At 50.3% G+C, this 16,558-nt stretch overlaps 1 protein-coding gene across 1 annotated transcript; it reads right to left on the bottom strand.

The window, feature by feature from the left end:
- Positions 1–103: 103 nt before the first annotated feature.
- LOC123076006 (uncharacterized) lies at positions 104–6,331 on the bottom strand. The gene is made up of 13 exons (XM_044498478.1): positions 6,184–6,331; positions 5,990–6,109; positions 5,809–5,873; positions 5,634–5,708; positions 5,053–5,133; positions 4,809–4,964; positions 4,622–4,714; positions 3,044–4,518; positions 2,733–2,947; positions 2,527–2,651; positions 2,399–2,437; positions 2,024–2,089; positions 104–1,887 (listed from the first exon to the last, which is right to left on the bottom strand). Exons 1-13 carry the CDS (start codon positions 6,329–6,331, stop codon positions 604–606), a joined length of 3,942 nt encoding a protein of 1,313 aa, XP_044354413.1. The 3' UTR covers positions 104–603.
- Positions 6,332–16,558: the final 10,227 nt, after the last annotated feature.

Consider the following 16,558-nt stretch of genomic DNA (forward strand, 5'->3'; position numbering starts at 1 on the left):
GCACCAAGTTTGAGTGATACTTTCGCACACACCGTACGAGATGGTAGCCCAGGAGCTTGAAGCAACCTGGCTGTGGCAGCAAGATGCAAGCAGAGACATCAGTATATCCCTCTCATCAAGTTTGTGTATCCCGCTATCCCTTGCGCTCCGCAAAAAAAGAAAAAATAGCAGTTTCCATAATCTATCCGTAATCTATAATTGAGTTCAGGTCGCTGAACAAAGTATGAACAAAAGGAACAAAATGTAGCCGCTGGGAAAAAGTTTACATAATCTATACTAGCCGCCCAGGAGGAGCCTCAAGCAACCACCAAGATGCCAATGACAGAATGCTGCAAGCAAAAACATCAGTGACCCATCCTAAGCATGCCTACCCCTTGGTACTTCGCAAAAATGTAGCCATCAGGCTAAAGGCTACCAGAGCATAGACAAACCACCGTGCACTGCTATATATCCACCAGCGAAGCGCGAAACAAAAGAAGGAACTTCATCCATCTCGACCAAAAGTATCCGTAACCTATATGCTGCATGCAAGTACTTCCTGTACTTTTAACCTGCACCAAAAGCGCGCCGCACCAATGAAACCATACTTGATAACGTCGCCCTTCAGCATATCCCATGCGCCAGCGGCGGCGGCGGCGGGTACTGGTGGTAGCCGCTGGGAGGCACCAGGAACGTGCTTGTGACGCTGCCATCGGAGCCGGTGGTCGGAGAGCTCGCCTGCGGGCTTCCAGCGGGGTGCAGCCCTGACAGCAGCGCGCTCCTCCCGGCCTGCATTGGAGGCAGGTTGTTGATCTGCACCTGCCTGCCGAAATCCTGGAAACCCCACCGGTACGTCCTACCGTCGTGCTGCTGCGGGGGAGGAGTCGGAGCCTGGTGCCACTGGCCATAGCTGCCTGCGCCCATGCTTGTGGTCATAGTGCATCTCTCGCCGGACACTCCTGGTGTATCCTGTCTGCTTTGGGGGTAGTAGTGGTGCTGGTGCTGATCCGTCGAGCACGCCCCGCCCGATAATGGTGCCCGCTTCTGGTCCTGGAAGACTCTGCTGCTGTACTGCTGCTCAACTGGGTAACCGGGGTTCGAGAAGTGGGATGCGTCGACGTTTGCCGACGTTGGGTGTTGCTGCTCTGGCTGTACCCATTGCTGCTGGCTCTTTGAACTATGATCATCTGGGAGCGACCATTGCTGTTTCCCTTGATGCCAAAGATTCACATGAGCATCTGGCATCCCCCATTGCTGCTGGCTCCCTTGGCGTCGAACATTTGTGTGTGCATATGTTTGCCCCCATTGCTTCTGGCTCCCTTGGCGCCGAACATTTGCGTGTGCATGTGTTTGCCCCCACTGCTGATTACCCCTTTGCTGCTGAACATTTGTGTGTGCGTATGGCTGCCCCAACTGCTGGTAACTCCCTTGCTGCGGAACACTTGCATGTGCATATGGTTGCCCCCACTGCTGGTTACTCCTGTGCTGCGGAACATTTGTGTGTGCATATGGTTGCCCCCATTGCTGGTTACCACCTTGTTGTGGAACATTTGTGTGCGCATATGACAGCCCCCACTGCCGAGTACTCCCTTGCTGCATGGCATTTCTGTGTGCATCTGGCATCCCCCACTGCTGACTCCCTTCGTGCTGGGCATTTGCATGCCCGTCTGTCAGGCCCCACTGCCGACTCCCTTGATACAGAACATTGGCATGTACATCTGGCAGTCCCCACTGCTGGCTCCCTTGCTGCCGAGCATTGGCATGTACATCTGGGGGCCTCTTCTCTGAGGCAAAACCTGTATCCTTACATTCATTAATCACAACGCTTTTCGCAACAGAAGGCGAGAGCCCCTGGTACTGTGGATGTTCTCCAGTCAGATAGCCGGGCTGAGATACGTCTGCGGATTGCTGAAAAATGATGGCGCATTCGAGTAAGTGATGCAAAAGGCGGCGTGTCGATATGGGAAAATATCTGGGAAATCTTAATGTGCGAGAAGAGAGTGCTTACTGAAAATGCAAGTATTAAAAGGAATCCTCATCTTACCTGTGTGAGTTCAGGGAATCCATTACAGATCGTAGAGTTGCATAGTGTGTAGCCATCCCGTTTCATCTGCATATACAACCCAAAACTCAGAAATAGACGTGAAATGTTATTTCAGTATACGAAGAAGACAGTTCCTAAAAAAATAAATCATCCAGTGCAGCAACTAGTTTAATATGCACAACGGGTAAACAATAAAAAATACTGATATTTATATATATATATATATATATATATATATATATATATATATATATAAATAATACTGGCGGCAAGTGGCCAGAGACAGAATGTATTTTTTTAACCGGACGAAGAGAGAAAGGTTCAATTTCTTCATTGTCAAAACAATGAATGCCTTGGAAGGCAATGCTTACTTACCAGAAGAATGGATTGATCCACAAACTTCTTTGCTTGATCCTGCAAAAGCATACCATGGAGGAGACAGATATGAGGAGGTCTAATAGTATTATTCTTGCATTGTAAAACTGAAATAAGATGGTACTCACAGAAGTGGGAAGAATAGCGATGTGAAAACGCTCATCTCCTGATATCATTTCAACAGCTATTTGATGGTCCTCCGGTGATTCAGACTCAAGAAGGCAAAGTATGTAATGAGATTGATCAACTATACCTGCCATGTGTGATGCTTTAGAACAAGAGTGGAACTAAGCGCAAAATAAGACTATGCGTGCACAAGCAGAAATAAACCCACCTCTACAGAAATACTGTACATGGTGAAAAACCAGGCTTCTGATATTTCGAGTATGTTTCGTTCTCCTAGTCAGACAGCATGAAATGGTCTCTTCCCGCGTGTATGGACTTCCCTCAGCACCCTCATACCGAATGAAACAAGATGGTGAGCAGGAATTCACTGGCGCCAATGTTTCAACACCATCAATTTTAGCAGCATTCCCGTCTGGTGCATGCCTACATAAAGAATAATGAACAATGTAAATTCTGGCACCAGTCGTACCGAAAAAATCCAACTTAAAATGAGAAGTACAGAGTGAAGTTGTACAACACCTCTGGGTGGTCAGGATGACCTCTGATAGAATCCTTTCTATGTTAGGTTCAATGTTATATAAAGGGTGTCCAATGCACACTTTAATATCTGGAGAAATACCAAATTGACTGCTAGCACCATCAGTAACACCTGGCTCTTTTGAGCTTCTGTCCTCGCACGAACGCCTGACCAGAATATCAGCTTGTTTCTGCCCGTTTCCTTCGAAATTGATTTGCTCGTTCAGAGAACTGGTAGAAGTTCCTGATACTTTTATGTTTGAAGTAGTAGGTTGGGGCTCCATAGAAGCTGTATCCTCCTGAGGTTTGCCATCTGCATTTCTTGAACTTGCATTGCAGGAAGTTACAGGGGTCACTGAACTGTCTTTGAGCTCTCCTCCGTGATTCTCCACATCTACACATGAGACCAGATGACTTTCTCTCATCCTTGTATCGGAAGAGTGAACCTTTTCAGGGATTTTTTCTACATGCAGACTATTTCTGTTCAAGGAAGAGTGTGGAAGAGTGGTCGGGAGTATTGACAGGGGCTCATTTTCCTTTCCTCTGCCAATTGCCTGTTCTAACTTGACCTCAACCGGCAGCTCTTTTGGAGATCCCAGTTTAACCTTTTCAGGGAACTGTTCTAAACATGGATCATTTCTGTTGAAGGAAGGAAGTGGGTGATTTGTTGGGACAACTGAGAAGGGCTTCTGGTCCTGTAATCTCATGTCCTTTTTGCCCATGGTCTGATCAGCCATAACCTCAACTGGCAGTTCTTTCCGAGATCCCTGCTTAACCTTTTCGGCGAATTTTTCTGAACATGGATCCTTTGTGTTCAAGGAAGGAGTTGAGAAGGACTTCTGTTGATGTACTTCCATGTCCTTGTTGCCAATTGCCTGATCTACCTTGTCCTCAACCGATGGTTCTTTTGGAGATCCTAGCATAAGACCTTGTTTATTTGAAGCCCCCGCTGACTTTTGAAACTGGCCATCGGAACTTTGGGAACTCAACCTTGCACTTTTCACTGAAAACAACCTTTGATGTAGAAGATTTGAGCACTCCTTTCTCTTTTGTGGTAGAACTGTCTCTGTTAGCAACGGTCCCTTTTTATGATCAACCTTCATGATATCTAAGTCCACCTGATGCCGATCATGATTCTGAAGAAAATTATCAGAAGCAGGAGTACTTGATGCACTTTGTTCTCTGTCACAGAAGGCAGAACTGTTGATAATGGAAGAAGAGCATTGCGTAGTATCTTCGGGATCAGACACTGCAGTTGATTTGGCACTGTTAACTTGGGGAGGTGATGGACAGTTCACTGGCGAGCAGCTCAGTATTCCGCTTGGCAAGACTTCTAGAGCTGAATTCTCAATGCATACTGCTGCACCTTCACAGGAGTCGCATTCCTTGGGCTTGCATTTGTCAGGAGGGGCAGGAGAAGTATTGAGAGGAGACGTCTCTTTCATTCGTTGTCTTCCCATATGCAGACCTAAATCGATCTATTTGCATACAATTTGGCACAAAAGCACAAGTTAAATTGCAGTACTTTCTAAAGTTAGCAAAAGAATAGAGTAAGGATCCAGGAACTGAAAACAGGGGTACCTTCTTAACAGAGCTGCAAAGCTTTTCAAGGCATGGCTTAGGGTCCAAATTAAGCCTGGGTTGCAAGGAATTAATGATGGTCGACTCAGCAATCTGAAATATGCATAAGAAAATTAAATCAGGTGGGATTTTGGAAATAGTAGATGACAGTTAAACATTGCCATTCCAGGTTTACAGAAGTGCTGACCAATTGCTCGGGATAAGTCCACGAAGCATCCGCAATCAAAGATAGATCATTGACGACGCATTCAGTGCCCAATCTAAGAGCAATTCTGTTCATTATGGGGAAGTCGTCTTCTGAAGAATCATTCCCATTCGACAGGAAGGACCTGTAGTCCCGCACCTACGTACATTATACAATGTAAAGAAAGCCCACATAAGCAGAGATAATACAGACATTGAAGTTGCAAGATAGTACGACTTTAGCTAACCTCACAAACAACAATTCCATTTTGGAATTTGCAAGGGATACCGTGCAACATATCTTTAGGCAAGCAGCCATACTCAATATCCTGTAAGAACACATTTATAAAAGTATAAAATCCACAGATGATGCACTACAAGAAACGAGCACAGAAATAAGCAAGCCATTAGGACGACATAACTTGTTGAGGATGCTCTAATATTCAACCAAAGCTATCTGGTGGTTCCCCCAGAAAGACCATACCATAAAAGAAATAAAATGTGCAGTGGCTCTATGAAATGCGTGCACAGTAACACTTTACTCTGATCTCATCAGCAAAAGAGAATTATGTGTGCAACAAACTGCGGCAGTCGAAATGCCCTGCCACGGTCTGTCGTCTCGTGTGTTCGCCCCCGGCGCGCCCATTATATAAATTTGTTGCTCAGGAATGGACTGTGAAGTCTAGCACCCACTCCACAGCGCAATTACTCACTCCATTTTTTACCTTGTTTCTGTAACTTGAAAACCAACTCGTGATTAATTACCCCCAGGCCACCCCCCTTCTCCCCTTGACAATGCAGAGAAAAACGAAATGAGCACCATACGTACAGACATCAGAGCTCTGGACGCCCTGGTGTAGGGCTTCCTCTCTGGATCATCACCTATCAGAAACACAAGCATTCCCTGCACCGAAACCAACAGATTCGGTCATGAGCAACTGAGCATCATCATTCAAGTATAACAAACAAACAAAGAAACATGTAGCAGCGATTCGCACACAGACCTTGTCGAGCCCACCGACCGAGTACCCATCCGGAAACAGGTTCAGCGCAAAGGACGGCTCGAGGCCTGCAGCGGCAGAGTTTTCAGCGTCACAAACTGTTTGTTGAGCGACATTTGGGTACGGAATAACAGAGCAACGAAACGTATCGCCACGAAATTGGGCGGGTAGCTCGGGGCCTCACCGAAATCGGCAGGATCGGCTCCGTCCCCGCCGTGCGCCGACGATCGTGCGGCGACGCCGCTGCCGCCACCGAGCCCCGGCCCCGCCTGCACGGTCGTTCCAGATGCTGAGTGTCCGTACGCTCGTGTTCACGGCGAAATCTTGCGATACGGAGGATATAGACAGAGGCGATCCTTATCGTGAACGGAGATGTACGGGGAGACGCGGCGAGGGTGCTCACCTCCCACAGCGTCAGCGTCGGCGGCGGCTTCGGCGAGGCGTCGGCGGCGGGGGCGGGGGCGGAGGCGGGAGGCGGCGGGTAGAAGCGGCGGCCGCGGCGGGAGAGCTTGAAGGAGACGACCATCGCGCGGCCGCGGTGGCGGTGGGGGTGGGGGGTAGGGTTTTGGTCGGCGGTGGGCGGTTGGTCGGGGGTTTTTGGTCGGGGCTTCTGGAGGGAGAGGTGGCGCCAGGCGGGGCGGCGAGGACGGAGCAGAGAGTGGGGGAGGGAGGCTGGATGGCCCACTAGCAGTGTCAGCGGGGCGGGGCGGCACGCGGCACACGCGCGGTGTGGGGGCCGTTGCAGCCGTGTGGTGGGCCCGCATGTCAGACGGCGTGGCGTGCTGTGGTGCTGCCCGCGGCAAAGGCGATGCCGTAGCGAGGAAGATACGTATTTTTTCGATTTCTCAGCCACTCGTCTGTTTCAAATTAAAATAACAGTTTTGCTAAACTCATCGAGATATAATTTGGTCTCATTCATCTTTTATAGCCATTCGATATGATGCTATAAGAGCAATTCCAACGGGCCGACCCAATGGACGGCGCTTTTGTCCGCTTTTGTCCGTTTGGGTCGGCCAGGCGGACACGGATGTCCGCTTCCATGTTTGGGTCGGCGCATGCGCCCAACGCTGGCCCGGCCCAGTTTGACGGCGGTAGAAAAAATAACGCATGCATATTAAAAAAGAAAAACAACATTAATTAAACAATAAAGCCGGCCACGACGGCCGGCGAGAGTCCACGCGTCCACATTTGCATTTAAAAAATAATAAAAACAACCTAAACTGGGTCTCGAGGTACTCGCGATGGGGGACGGCTCGGGCTCCGGCTCCGGCTGCGGGTCCGGCTTGACGCGGCATCGGGGAGGGGACGACGGGGGCAAGTGCCGGCGCCATTGCCGCCTCGTACCGAGCCTCCTCTTCCTCCGCCGCCTCCGCCCTGCACCGCTCGTCCTCCTCGCTCTCCCAGTAGACGGCCGCAAGGGCCACCTGGTAGGCGTCCTCCGCCGCGTTGGTCCTCCTCGCGGACGACGAGCGGCGGCGGCGGCACGCTCCGGTCGACCTCGCGCACGCCCCATCGCCTCGCCTCCTCGTGCTTGAAGGTGAACCACCTCGCCCAGTTGGGCGAGTCGGATGCGTAGGCGGCCTCGCGGCGCTGCTCCGGTGTTTGGGTCAGCGCATGCGGCCAACGCTGCCCGACCCAGTTTGACGGCGGTAGAAAAAAAATAACGCATGCATATTAAAAAAGAAAAACAACATTAATTAAACAGTAAAGCCGGCCACGAAGGCCGGCGAGAGTCCACGTGTCCACATTTGCATTTAAAAAATAATAAAAACAACCTAAACTACGAGGCGGCGCGCTGCCCTAGGCGTCATCGTCGTCGTCCTCGTGGTCTGTGAGGTCGATGAGCGTCGGCGCCGGCCCGGCCCAGGGGAACGCCGTGTTCCAGAGCGCGTTCATGTCGAGCGCAGGCTGTACCGGCGCGGGGGGCTGTGCGGCCGCCTGTGCAGCCGCGCCCTGGCGCGCCTCCTCCTCGGCCTCGCGCTGCTCCTCCTCGAGGTCGCGCTTGAGCGTCTCGAGGTACTCGCGATGGGGGACGGCTCGGGCTCGGGCTCGGGCTCCGGCTGCGGGTCCGGCTTGACGCGGCATCGGGGAGGGGACGGCGGGGGCAAGTGCCTGCGCCATTGCCGCCTCATACCGAGCCTCCTCTTCCTCCGCCGCCTCCGCCCTGCGCCGCTCGTCCTCCTCGCTCTCCCAGTAGACGGCCGCAAGGGCCACCTGGTAGGCGTCCTCCGCCGCGTTGGTCCTCCTCGCGGACGACGAGCGGCGGCGGCGGCACGCTCCGGTCGACCTCGCGCACGCCCCATCGCCTCGCCTCCTCGTGCTTGAAGCTGAACCACCTCGCCCAGTTGGGTGAGTCGGATGCGTAGGCGGCCTCGCGGCGCTGCTCCGGCGTCAGCAGCGCCCGCTGGCGCCGCACCTCCTCCGTGTGAGCCCTAGCCGTCCGCGGCGCCGCCGGCACTGGGATCCTATCTGGATACAAATGCCAGTCGTGCGGCAGGGTCACGTTGGGGTACGGCAGAGGCTGGCGGTGCTGCTAGTGCCACTCCGCCTAGTGCACTGGCACGTTCACGCGCTGCCTCTGTCGGCGAGGCGCCGGCGCCGGCGGAGGCGGGAGGAACTCTGAGGGGAAAGGGGTGGCGGGGGCCTTGCCCTTGGCCTTGCTGTTGCTGGCGCCGGAGAAGAGTCCCATCTCGCCGTGGTTGTGGAGGCTAGGGTTTGCCAGCGACGGGGGAGCAAAGCTTGCTAGATGTGGACGGCGAGTTTGGATGAGGACGGCCCCGCCGCACGGTCGGCTTAAAAAAGGACGAGCGCCGTCGCTGACGCGTTTGCCCGTGGTCATAAATTAAGCTGTCCGCGTGGGCAGCGGATAGTTGGACGGCCGTCATGTGGGAACGCGGCGGACAACGAGAAGGCGCGCGTAGCGTCCGTTCGGCGTCCGCGCCGACGCATTTGGGGCGCAAATTTGAGCCGGAAATGCGTCTGCGCGGACGCGATGCGGACGTGATTTGGGTTTGGGTCGGCGCGTTGGGCCGCCACTTTTGTCCGCGCCAACCCAAACGGACGCAGGCAGACGAAATGGATCGGCCCTTTGAAATTGCTCTGAGATGCGTGGGTGCTGACATAGGTTGTATTTGTTCTTGTTTTCAAAATAAATGAGACCAAATTATATCTCATCTAGATGAGTTCTAGGTACTCCCTTAAAATAAATAGAGTTTTAGTTGCGTGTTAAATTAGATTTATTTATTTTATAAAAAGGATTCAGATTTATCTACGTTTGACCAAATCTAAGGGCCTGTTCGGCTCCCAACTCCGCTGCGGGAGCAGGCGGAGCGGACCCGAACTCTCCAAATCCGCGGAGCTGAAGTCGCGGAGTGGAGCGGCGCACGGTTCATTTTGACGGAGCGGCACTTCTGTCGCTCCACGTTTCAGCAGAATCTGGATCAGCTTGAAATTACAGAAAATGCCACCGCCAAGTGAGAGACCTGAACCGGTACGCTCCCATTTATCTCGTCTGTCTCTTTCGCACTTGAACGGGCTGTATTTGCTTCGAATGGGCTGGCAGCCCACGCTTTCCTGGAGCGGAGCCAGCCGAACGCGCCACGACCGCTCGCCTCGCTCGCTGGAGCGCTCCCAGCGCTGAGCGGAGCGGAGTGAGTGATTTCACTGGAGTGGTTCGCTGCCGAACATCCAAAATGTACCCGCTCTGCTTTAAAATATACGGTGGCGCTAAACTAAGCGAGCGCGCAGAAAACTTATCGTACGCGCCGGCCGGGAATTTGGGGGCCGCGAGACCCCACCTCTTTCTCTGGCAAATCAACTGATGATAAAACAGAAACAGATATAGTAATGGACTTTATTTTCGTTACCATCACACATACCCCACCTCCGTCAGACGGGGTGGCGTGCTGTGGTGCTGCCCGCGGCAAAGGCGATGTCGTAGACAGGAACATACGTATTATTTCCATTTCTCAGCCACTTCATCTGTTTCAAATTAAAATAAATCTCTACTATTAAAGGGGATCTGCCGTCGTCGTGATAGTTCGACCACCTACAATCCACGATCCCCTCGCTCCCCTCCACCTCACCCTCCTACGATCCCTCTCTCCCCCAGGATAAAAGGAAACAAGAAAAAGCCACGATAAGAAAAAAAAGCAGCCACGACCCGGAACAGGGACACCTCCCACGTCCCACGATAAGAAAAAAAAAGCTTCATCGAGGTCGACGAGTCCCTCGACCCAAGACCCAACCCTTTCGCTCGCCTGCGTTGGTGGCTCCGTCAGTCTCGATGGGGTCAATTACTAGATCTCAATCATCCGGCTCTGTTAGAATATAAATATGTTTAAGATAGAGATAAGGAGATAGAGATAGAATAGCTTTAACCATGTACGACTTGCCCTCTACTCCAAGTCTCTCTCCCTCATATTGTACTCTATATATACCCCACAGTTGGGTCGGATCAATACAACAATACAACAATCATCCTACATTTTCCACATGGTATCAGAGCTCCATCTAGGCAGGGTGACCACGTCGGCGACCCGTGCACATCATCTGCTCCGGGCTCCAACCAGATAGCATCGGCATCGAGCTTCATCGGGACCCAACTCCGCGTCTCCAACTACATCGACCCGCGCGATCTCCAGCATCGGCATCCCACGAACGCACCATCAAGCAACAGTAGTTCTGCGGCACATCTACTCCAACATGGAGCAGCCAGCTGAACACATTTATACCAAGCCGGCCTGCTGCATCTGTATCGACATCTACACCACCGATCGACACCTCTACATCGCCCCTGTGCCAATTCATCGAGCTGTACGACTACGCCGGGCTACGAGCCAACATACTTTTTGAGCATGGCACGACATCGACACTTCGTCGCCACGGAGGGACGCCTCCAAGCGACGCATCATCGTCGGCACGCCGCTGCAACGCCGACACTCCATCGCCAAGGTCTTCACCAACGTGGTCTTCACCAATATCATTGTCGACACACTGCCGCCGCCTCGTTCACAAGATGGACAACTAGCGTCCTCTAACAGACTTTACTGCAAGACGCGACCTCGACAACGGCAATGACCGCGTCACGACGACGGCATCGTCCGCGTCATCAACAACGACACGACTGCATCGACACAGCGTCACTATAGTGACAACCCTACACGGCCACACGGTTCTAGAAAAACCGATGTGTGCTCGATGGCCTTCCTCCGGTCTTGGCAAAACCGGTGGACTCATCGCCGACGGCACCCTCTGACATCCGCATGGTGCACCGTCCATGTCTGCAGCTCCGTCATAGCGCATTTTTTGCGCCTCTGGCTTTGTGCAGCTTCATCATCCATGACGACCACACCATCGACCACAACTACCTCGATGATAACCCACAAGTATAGGGGATCAATTATAGCCTCTTTCGATAAGTAAGAGTGTCGAACCCAATGAGGAGCTAAAGGTAGAACAAATATTCCCTCAAGTTCTATCGACCACCGATACAACTCTACGCATGCTTAGCGTTTGCTTTACCTAAAACAAGTATGAAACTAGAAGTACTTTGTAGGTGTTGTTGGATAGGTTTGCAAGATAATAAAGAGCACGTAAATAAAAACTAGGGGATGTTTAGATAAAGACACAATAAAGTAAATATAGCGAGTGCGGAAAAGTGGTGGTAGGAGTTGCGAAATTGACCCTAAGCAATTGACTACTTTACTAGACCGATAGTAAGTTTTATGTGGGAGAGGCCACTGCTAGCATGTCATCCCTGACTTGGAATTCTATGCACTTATGATTGGAACTATTAGCAAGCATCCGCAACTACTAACGTTCATTAAGGTAAAACCCAACCATAGCATTAAGATATATTGGTCCCCCTTCAATCCCGTATCATCAATTTCTATGCTAGGTTGAAGCTTCTGTCACTCTTGCACTCCAATACATAGTCCTATCAACATACAACTAACCCTATGGTGTGATCCACGTGCGCGCTCATATGATGGGCACCAACGGACAGCAACATAACCACAAGAAAATTAAATCAATCATAGCAATTCATCAACCACCGATAGGACAACAAAAATCTACTCAGACATCATAGGATGGCAACACATCATTGGATAATAATATGAAGCATAAAGCACCATGTTCAAGTAGAGGGTACAACGGGTTGCGGGAGAGTGGACCGCTGTAGATAGAGGGGGGAAGGTGACGGAGATGTTGGTGAAGATGGCGGAGGTGTTGGTGAAGATCGCGGTGATGATGGTGGTGGCCACGGCAGCGTTCCGGCGCCACCGAAAGAGAGGGGGAGAGGGGGCCCCTTCTTCTTCTTCTTCTTCCTTGACTTCCTTCCTAGATGGGAGAAGGGTTTCCCCTCTGGTCCTTGGCCTCCATGGCATGGGAGGGGCGAGAGCATAACACTAATCAACATAGCATGTCTTAATTAAGCGGGCATGTGCATAACACTAATCAACATAGCATGTCTTAATTAAGCGGGCATGCGCACACGTTTGCATGTCTTACTTAAGTAGGCATGCACACACGTTTGCAGCATAACACCCAGACACGACACCCCCGACCCCCGACACCTCTTCGGCTTCCTTTGACTGAAAAGGTGCTTTTCGGCCTTCCAGAGGCCGACGGGGTCATATATTTATGAATTATGGGTTAGGTCATATATTTTCCGATTTTGTTATGAAAAACATCATATGTATTTGTGTTGATCGGGTGGATTTAAATGTGCAGTTGTTTCGTCGCTGCGAGGGTCTGGTGTTCGACGACCTCCCCGTGCGTTCAACGAGCTCCGCCCCGGCGTTCGTGGGTGAGCACAAATGACATCTCCTCCTCCCCCAATCATTTGTTATGTTCCGGTCTTCGTGCCGATGAAACATGCTAGCTGTAGGTAGATTGAATCATCAGTATGCGTGACCACTATGCGTCTCCCGTTCGAAAGGGTTACATCTATAAATATGCATGCATTTGCATATTTATAACCGTGATTCTTTTGAATTGTCCAACGTTATCCATGGACAGCCCGAGTATGTGTAGATTGGGTTCGTTTTCCCATATGCTCTGCTTCGGATCCGATGCAGAATTTCGTCAGCGCCTCCCTGTTGCTCTCCGGGTACACATCCTCTTTGCTTATTGCGGAGACGTGTATTAGGAGAACAGTGGGGAGGTGCTGCCGAAATTTTGCGTCGGATCCGGAGTAGAGCATGGGAAAACGAACCCAATCTACACATACTCGGGTGGGATTAGGACCTATCTTTACCTATTAGCGTCTAGGTTGCATGGACGTAATAAAACTGACAAACTCTATTAACTGATGAATATGGTTTGCTGAATTATGTATATATTTCGTGTGTGTCCAGTAGCTAGGCAAGATGAGTGATTGCGCGTGGATGTACACCGGTCACACTAGTCAGAAAGACATGACCCATGAATGGATAACAAAAACCAAGGGGTTTGTGAGAGTCGCATTTGCAAATGGACAGAGATAAACGTGGTGCCCCTGTGTCGAGTGCGACAACTATCATAAGAGGTCAGAGTTTGAAATGATCAAACACCTGCAGAAGTGGGGTTTTACACCTAATTATACGGTCTGGACATTTCATGGTGAGTCTGCCCAACGTGCCAGAGCTGAGGAGGGCCGTCGTCGCACCGACGAGCATGGTACCGGGATGGAAGACATGGTGGAAGACTTTGATGATGCTCGGGATTTGGATGATGAGATGGAGGAATCTGCAAAGGCCTTCAATGATATGTTGGAGTCTTCAAAACGTCCTCTTCACGAGCACACTGAGCTTTGTCAGCTGGATGCCATCGCACAAGTAATGGCTCTAAAGGCTCAATTCAACTTGGGCAGAGAATGCTACGACGCGATGATGACACTATTTGGACGCTTTCTACCCAAAGGCCATGTAATGCCTGCAAACCTGTACCAGTCGGACAAAATCCTCCGTGTACTTAAGATGCCCTATGAGAAGATAGATGCCTGTGAGAAAGGATGTGCCTTATTTAGGATTGAGTATGCGGACTTGAAGTATTGTCCCGTTTGCCAGTCTTCCAGGTATGTTGTGGTAGACAACGGTATGGGTGAGAAGAGTCAGACAAAAATCCCAGTTAATGTTCTTCGGTATATGTCAATCATACCAAGACTTCAACGTCTTTTCATGGTCGAAGAGACGGCCAGACAGATGACATGGCACAAATTGGGCAAAAGAACCGAACTGGATGCAGATGGGGAGCCGATGTTGGTACACACATCAGACGGTTTTGCGTGGAAGCGCTTCGATGCAATACATCATGCTAAAGCGGCCGATCCAAGGCATCCTCGAATCGCCGTAAGCACGGATGGGTTCAACGTGTTTGGTATGATGGCAGCCCAATACAGCTGTTGGCCTGTATTTGTCATTCCACTCAATCTCCCTCCCGGACAGATTATGCAAAGAAAGAACATTTTCCTAACGTTGATAATTCCGGGGCCCAACTATCCGGGGAAGAGTATGAATGTGTACATGAAGCCGCTTAAGGATGAATTGCAAGAAGCTTGGGATAATGGGATCAAGACATACGACGCCGCTACAAAAAAAACTTCCTAATGCGTGTGTGGTACATGTACTCGATGCATGACTTGCCGGCGTATGCGCTATTCGTTGGCTGGTGTGTGCATGGTAGGTTCCCGTGTCCCACATGCAAGGCAGCTCTTGAGTTTCGTCGGTTGCAGGCGGGTGGCAAGTTTTCTTGCTTCGACATGCATAGACAGTTCCTGGATCCTCGTCATAAGTTCAGAAAAGACAAGAAGAATTTCATCAAAGGTAGAGTTGTCAAAAACTCTGCACCACCTGCGTTGACAGGCCAACAGACCCTAGATCAGTTAAACGCTCTCGAGCCAGATCCAGAGCGTCCAGGGTATTTCAAGGGGTATAATTCGGAACACGCCTGGACTCACAAGACATGCTTGTGGGATCTGCCTTACTTCAAAGACCTCCTTTGCCCACACAACATCGACGTGATGCACACTGAAAAGAATGTCGGCGAGGCCCTCTTTGGTACATTGTTTGGCATAGAGGGGAAAACAAAGGATAATCCTAAGGCTAGAGTCGATCAGGAGGCTCTATGTGATAGACCGCTACAAAACATGCGACAACCGAAAGGAAAGAAGAACTGGGCGAAGCCAAAGGCATGATTCAATCTTGGAAGGCCAGATATGAGGGAAATTATCCTGTGGGTGAAAAAGGAGTTGATGTTCCCCGATGGGTATGCAGCGAATCTAAAGAGGGGAGCGAGCCTTGAAAAATTGAAAATATTTGGTCTCAAGAGTCATGATTGGCACATATGGCTTGAGCGGGTAATGCCGGTGATGTTGCGTGGCTTTATCCCTGAGGATGAATGGCTAGTACTGGCAGAGCTGAGCTATTTCTTCCGTGTTCTTTGTGCGAAAGAACTATCGCCTGGCTTGCTAGAAGAACTGGAAGAGTTGGCGCCGGAGTTGATCTGCAAGTTAGAGAAGATCTTTCTGTAGGAGATATGCCCTAGAGGCAATAATAAATGTTATTGATTATCTCCCTGTTCATAATTATGTTTATGTTCCATGCTATAACTGCTGTGGTTCCCGAGCCCGTATATCCATAAAGGCTCTGGGGAGAACCCATATGCACGTGTGGAATAATAAACGATAAAATGTATTCCTAGTTATGCCTCTAAGACTAGCTCAAGTGTTGCATGATGATTATGTTTTCCCAATCATGGGCATGTCTATGCCAAGCAACTTTGAGGGCACAATGTCAGGAAGGACATTTGTGTTGAATCGACCCGAATTGATGTTATGCTATGGGATACATTCGTCACAAGTTTATTGGTACATAACACAGAGATGGTTAACGTTTGCATGATTCCTTAGACCATGAGAGTATCGAGTTTCTTCATGCTTGCTTCATGAACTTTGGGGTTTGTTAAACGTCATCCGTAAATGGGTGGCTATTACGGCGGCTTACGGGTTCATGGAAAAGTGTGTCAAGTAACTTGATAGCTCAAGATTGGGATTTGCTCCTCCGACGATGGAGAGATATCTCTGGGCCCTCTCGGTGTTACGGTATCCATCATCGTCTGGCCAGACACTTTGTGATTTGATCACGGGGATGCCGGAATACGATAACGAGAAAAGAGAACAATACCGGTAACGAGGTAACTAGCATAGTGGACAAGTTGTTGATCCACGGGAATGCCAACATGTCTCACCTCGGGTATTTGTAACATATCGCGAAGCAACAGGAATAGCACACGGCAACTGGAGGTTCACTCGAATATTTATTCGTGTGGGTATAGGGGTCAATATGGGTGTCCACGGCTCCGATGTTGATCATTGATCGGAAGGGGTTCCGGGTCATGTCTATACTTCACCGAACCTATAGGGTCACACGCTTAAGGGTCATCTATCTGCTGAATACTAGACAGGGAGTCTGAGAGAAAATCACCGAAAAAGTTTCGGACACCGAAAAGTTTCGGACAGCGGAATCGTACCGCAGAGAGAGGTCATCGGATAAGTTTCGATGATACCGAAAAGTTGTTTCGGGATACACCATTAAGTCAAATTGGTTTCGGCACATGCCTGATAATTCTTGGAGGATGCCAGAATCATTCTGGAAGCTTTTTGGAATTTTCTGAGATAAAAACCGGAAATGTTCCGGAGCTGCCGGAGCCACTTCAGATGCGTTTCGCAGATGAAAATCACTAAAACCGGAATTGTTTCGGAACGCGTTGA

Source organism: Triticum aestivum, chromosome 3D, assembly GCF_018294505.1.
Source record: "Triticum aestivum cultivar Chinese Spring chromosome 3D, IWGSC CS RefSeq v2.1, whole genome shotgun sequence".
Classification (NCBI taxonomy): Eukaryota; Viridiplantae; Streptophyta; class Magnoliopsida; order Poales; family Poaceae; genus Triticum; species Triticum aestivum.

What these genes read in the sequence shown, in the direction of transcription:
- LOC123076006 (XM_044498478.1), bottom strand. Translation starts at nt 6,331, where the DNA reads ATGGTCGTCTCCTTCAAGCTCTCCCGCCGCGGCCGCCGCTTCTACCCG. An exon ending in TGTACAGTATTTCTGTAGAG is followed by an intron (nt 2,652 to 2,732) that starts GTGGGTTTATTT and finishes CACACATGGCAG; the next exon opens with GTATAGTTGATCAATCTCAT. An exon ending in TCGCTATTCTTCCCACTTCT is followed by an intron (nt 2,438 to 2,526) that starts GTGAGTACCATC and finishes ATGCTTTTGCAG; the next exon opens with GATCAAGCAAAGAAGTTTGT.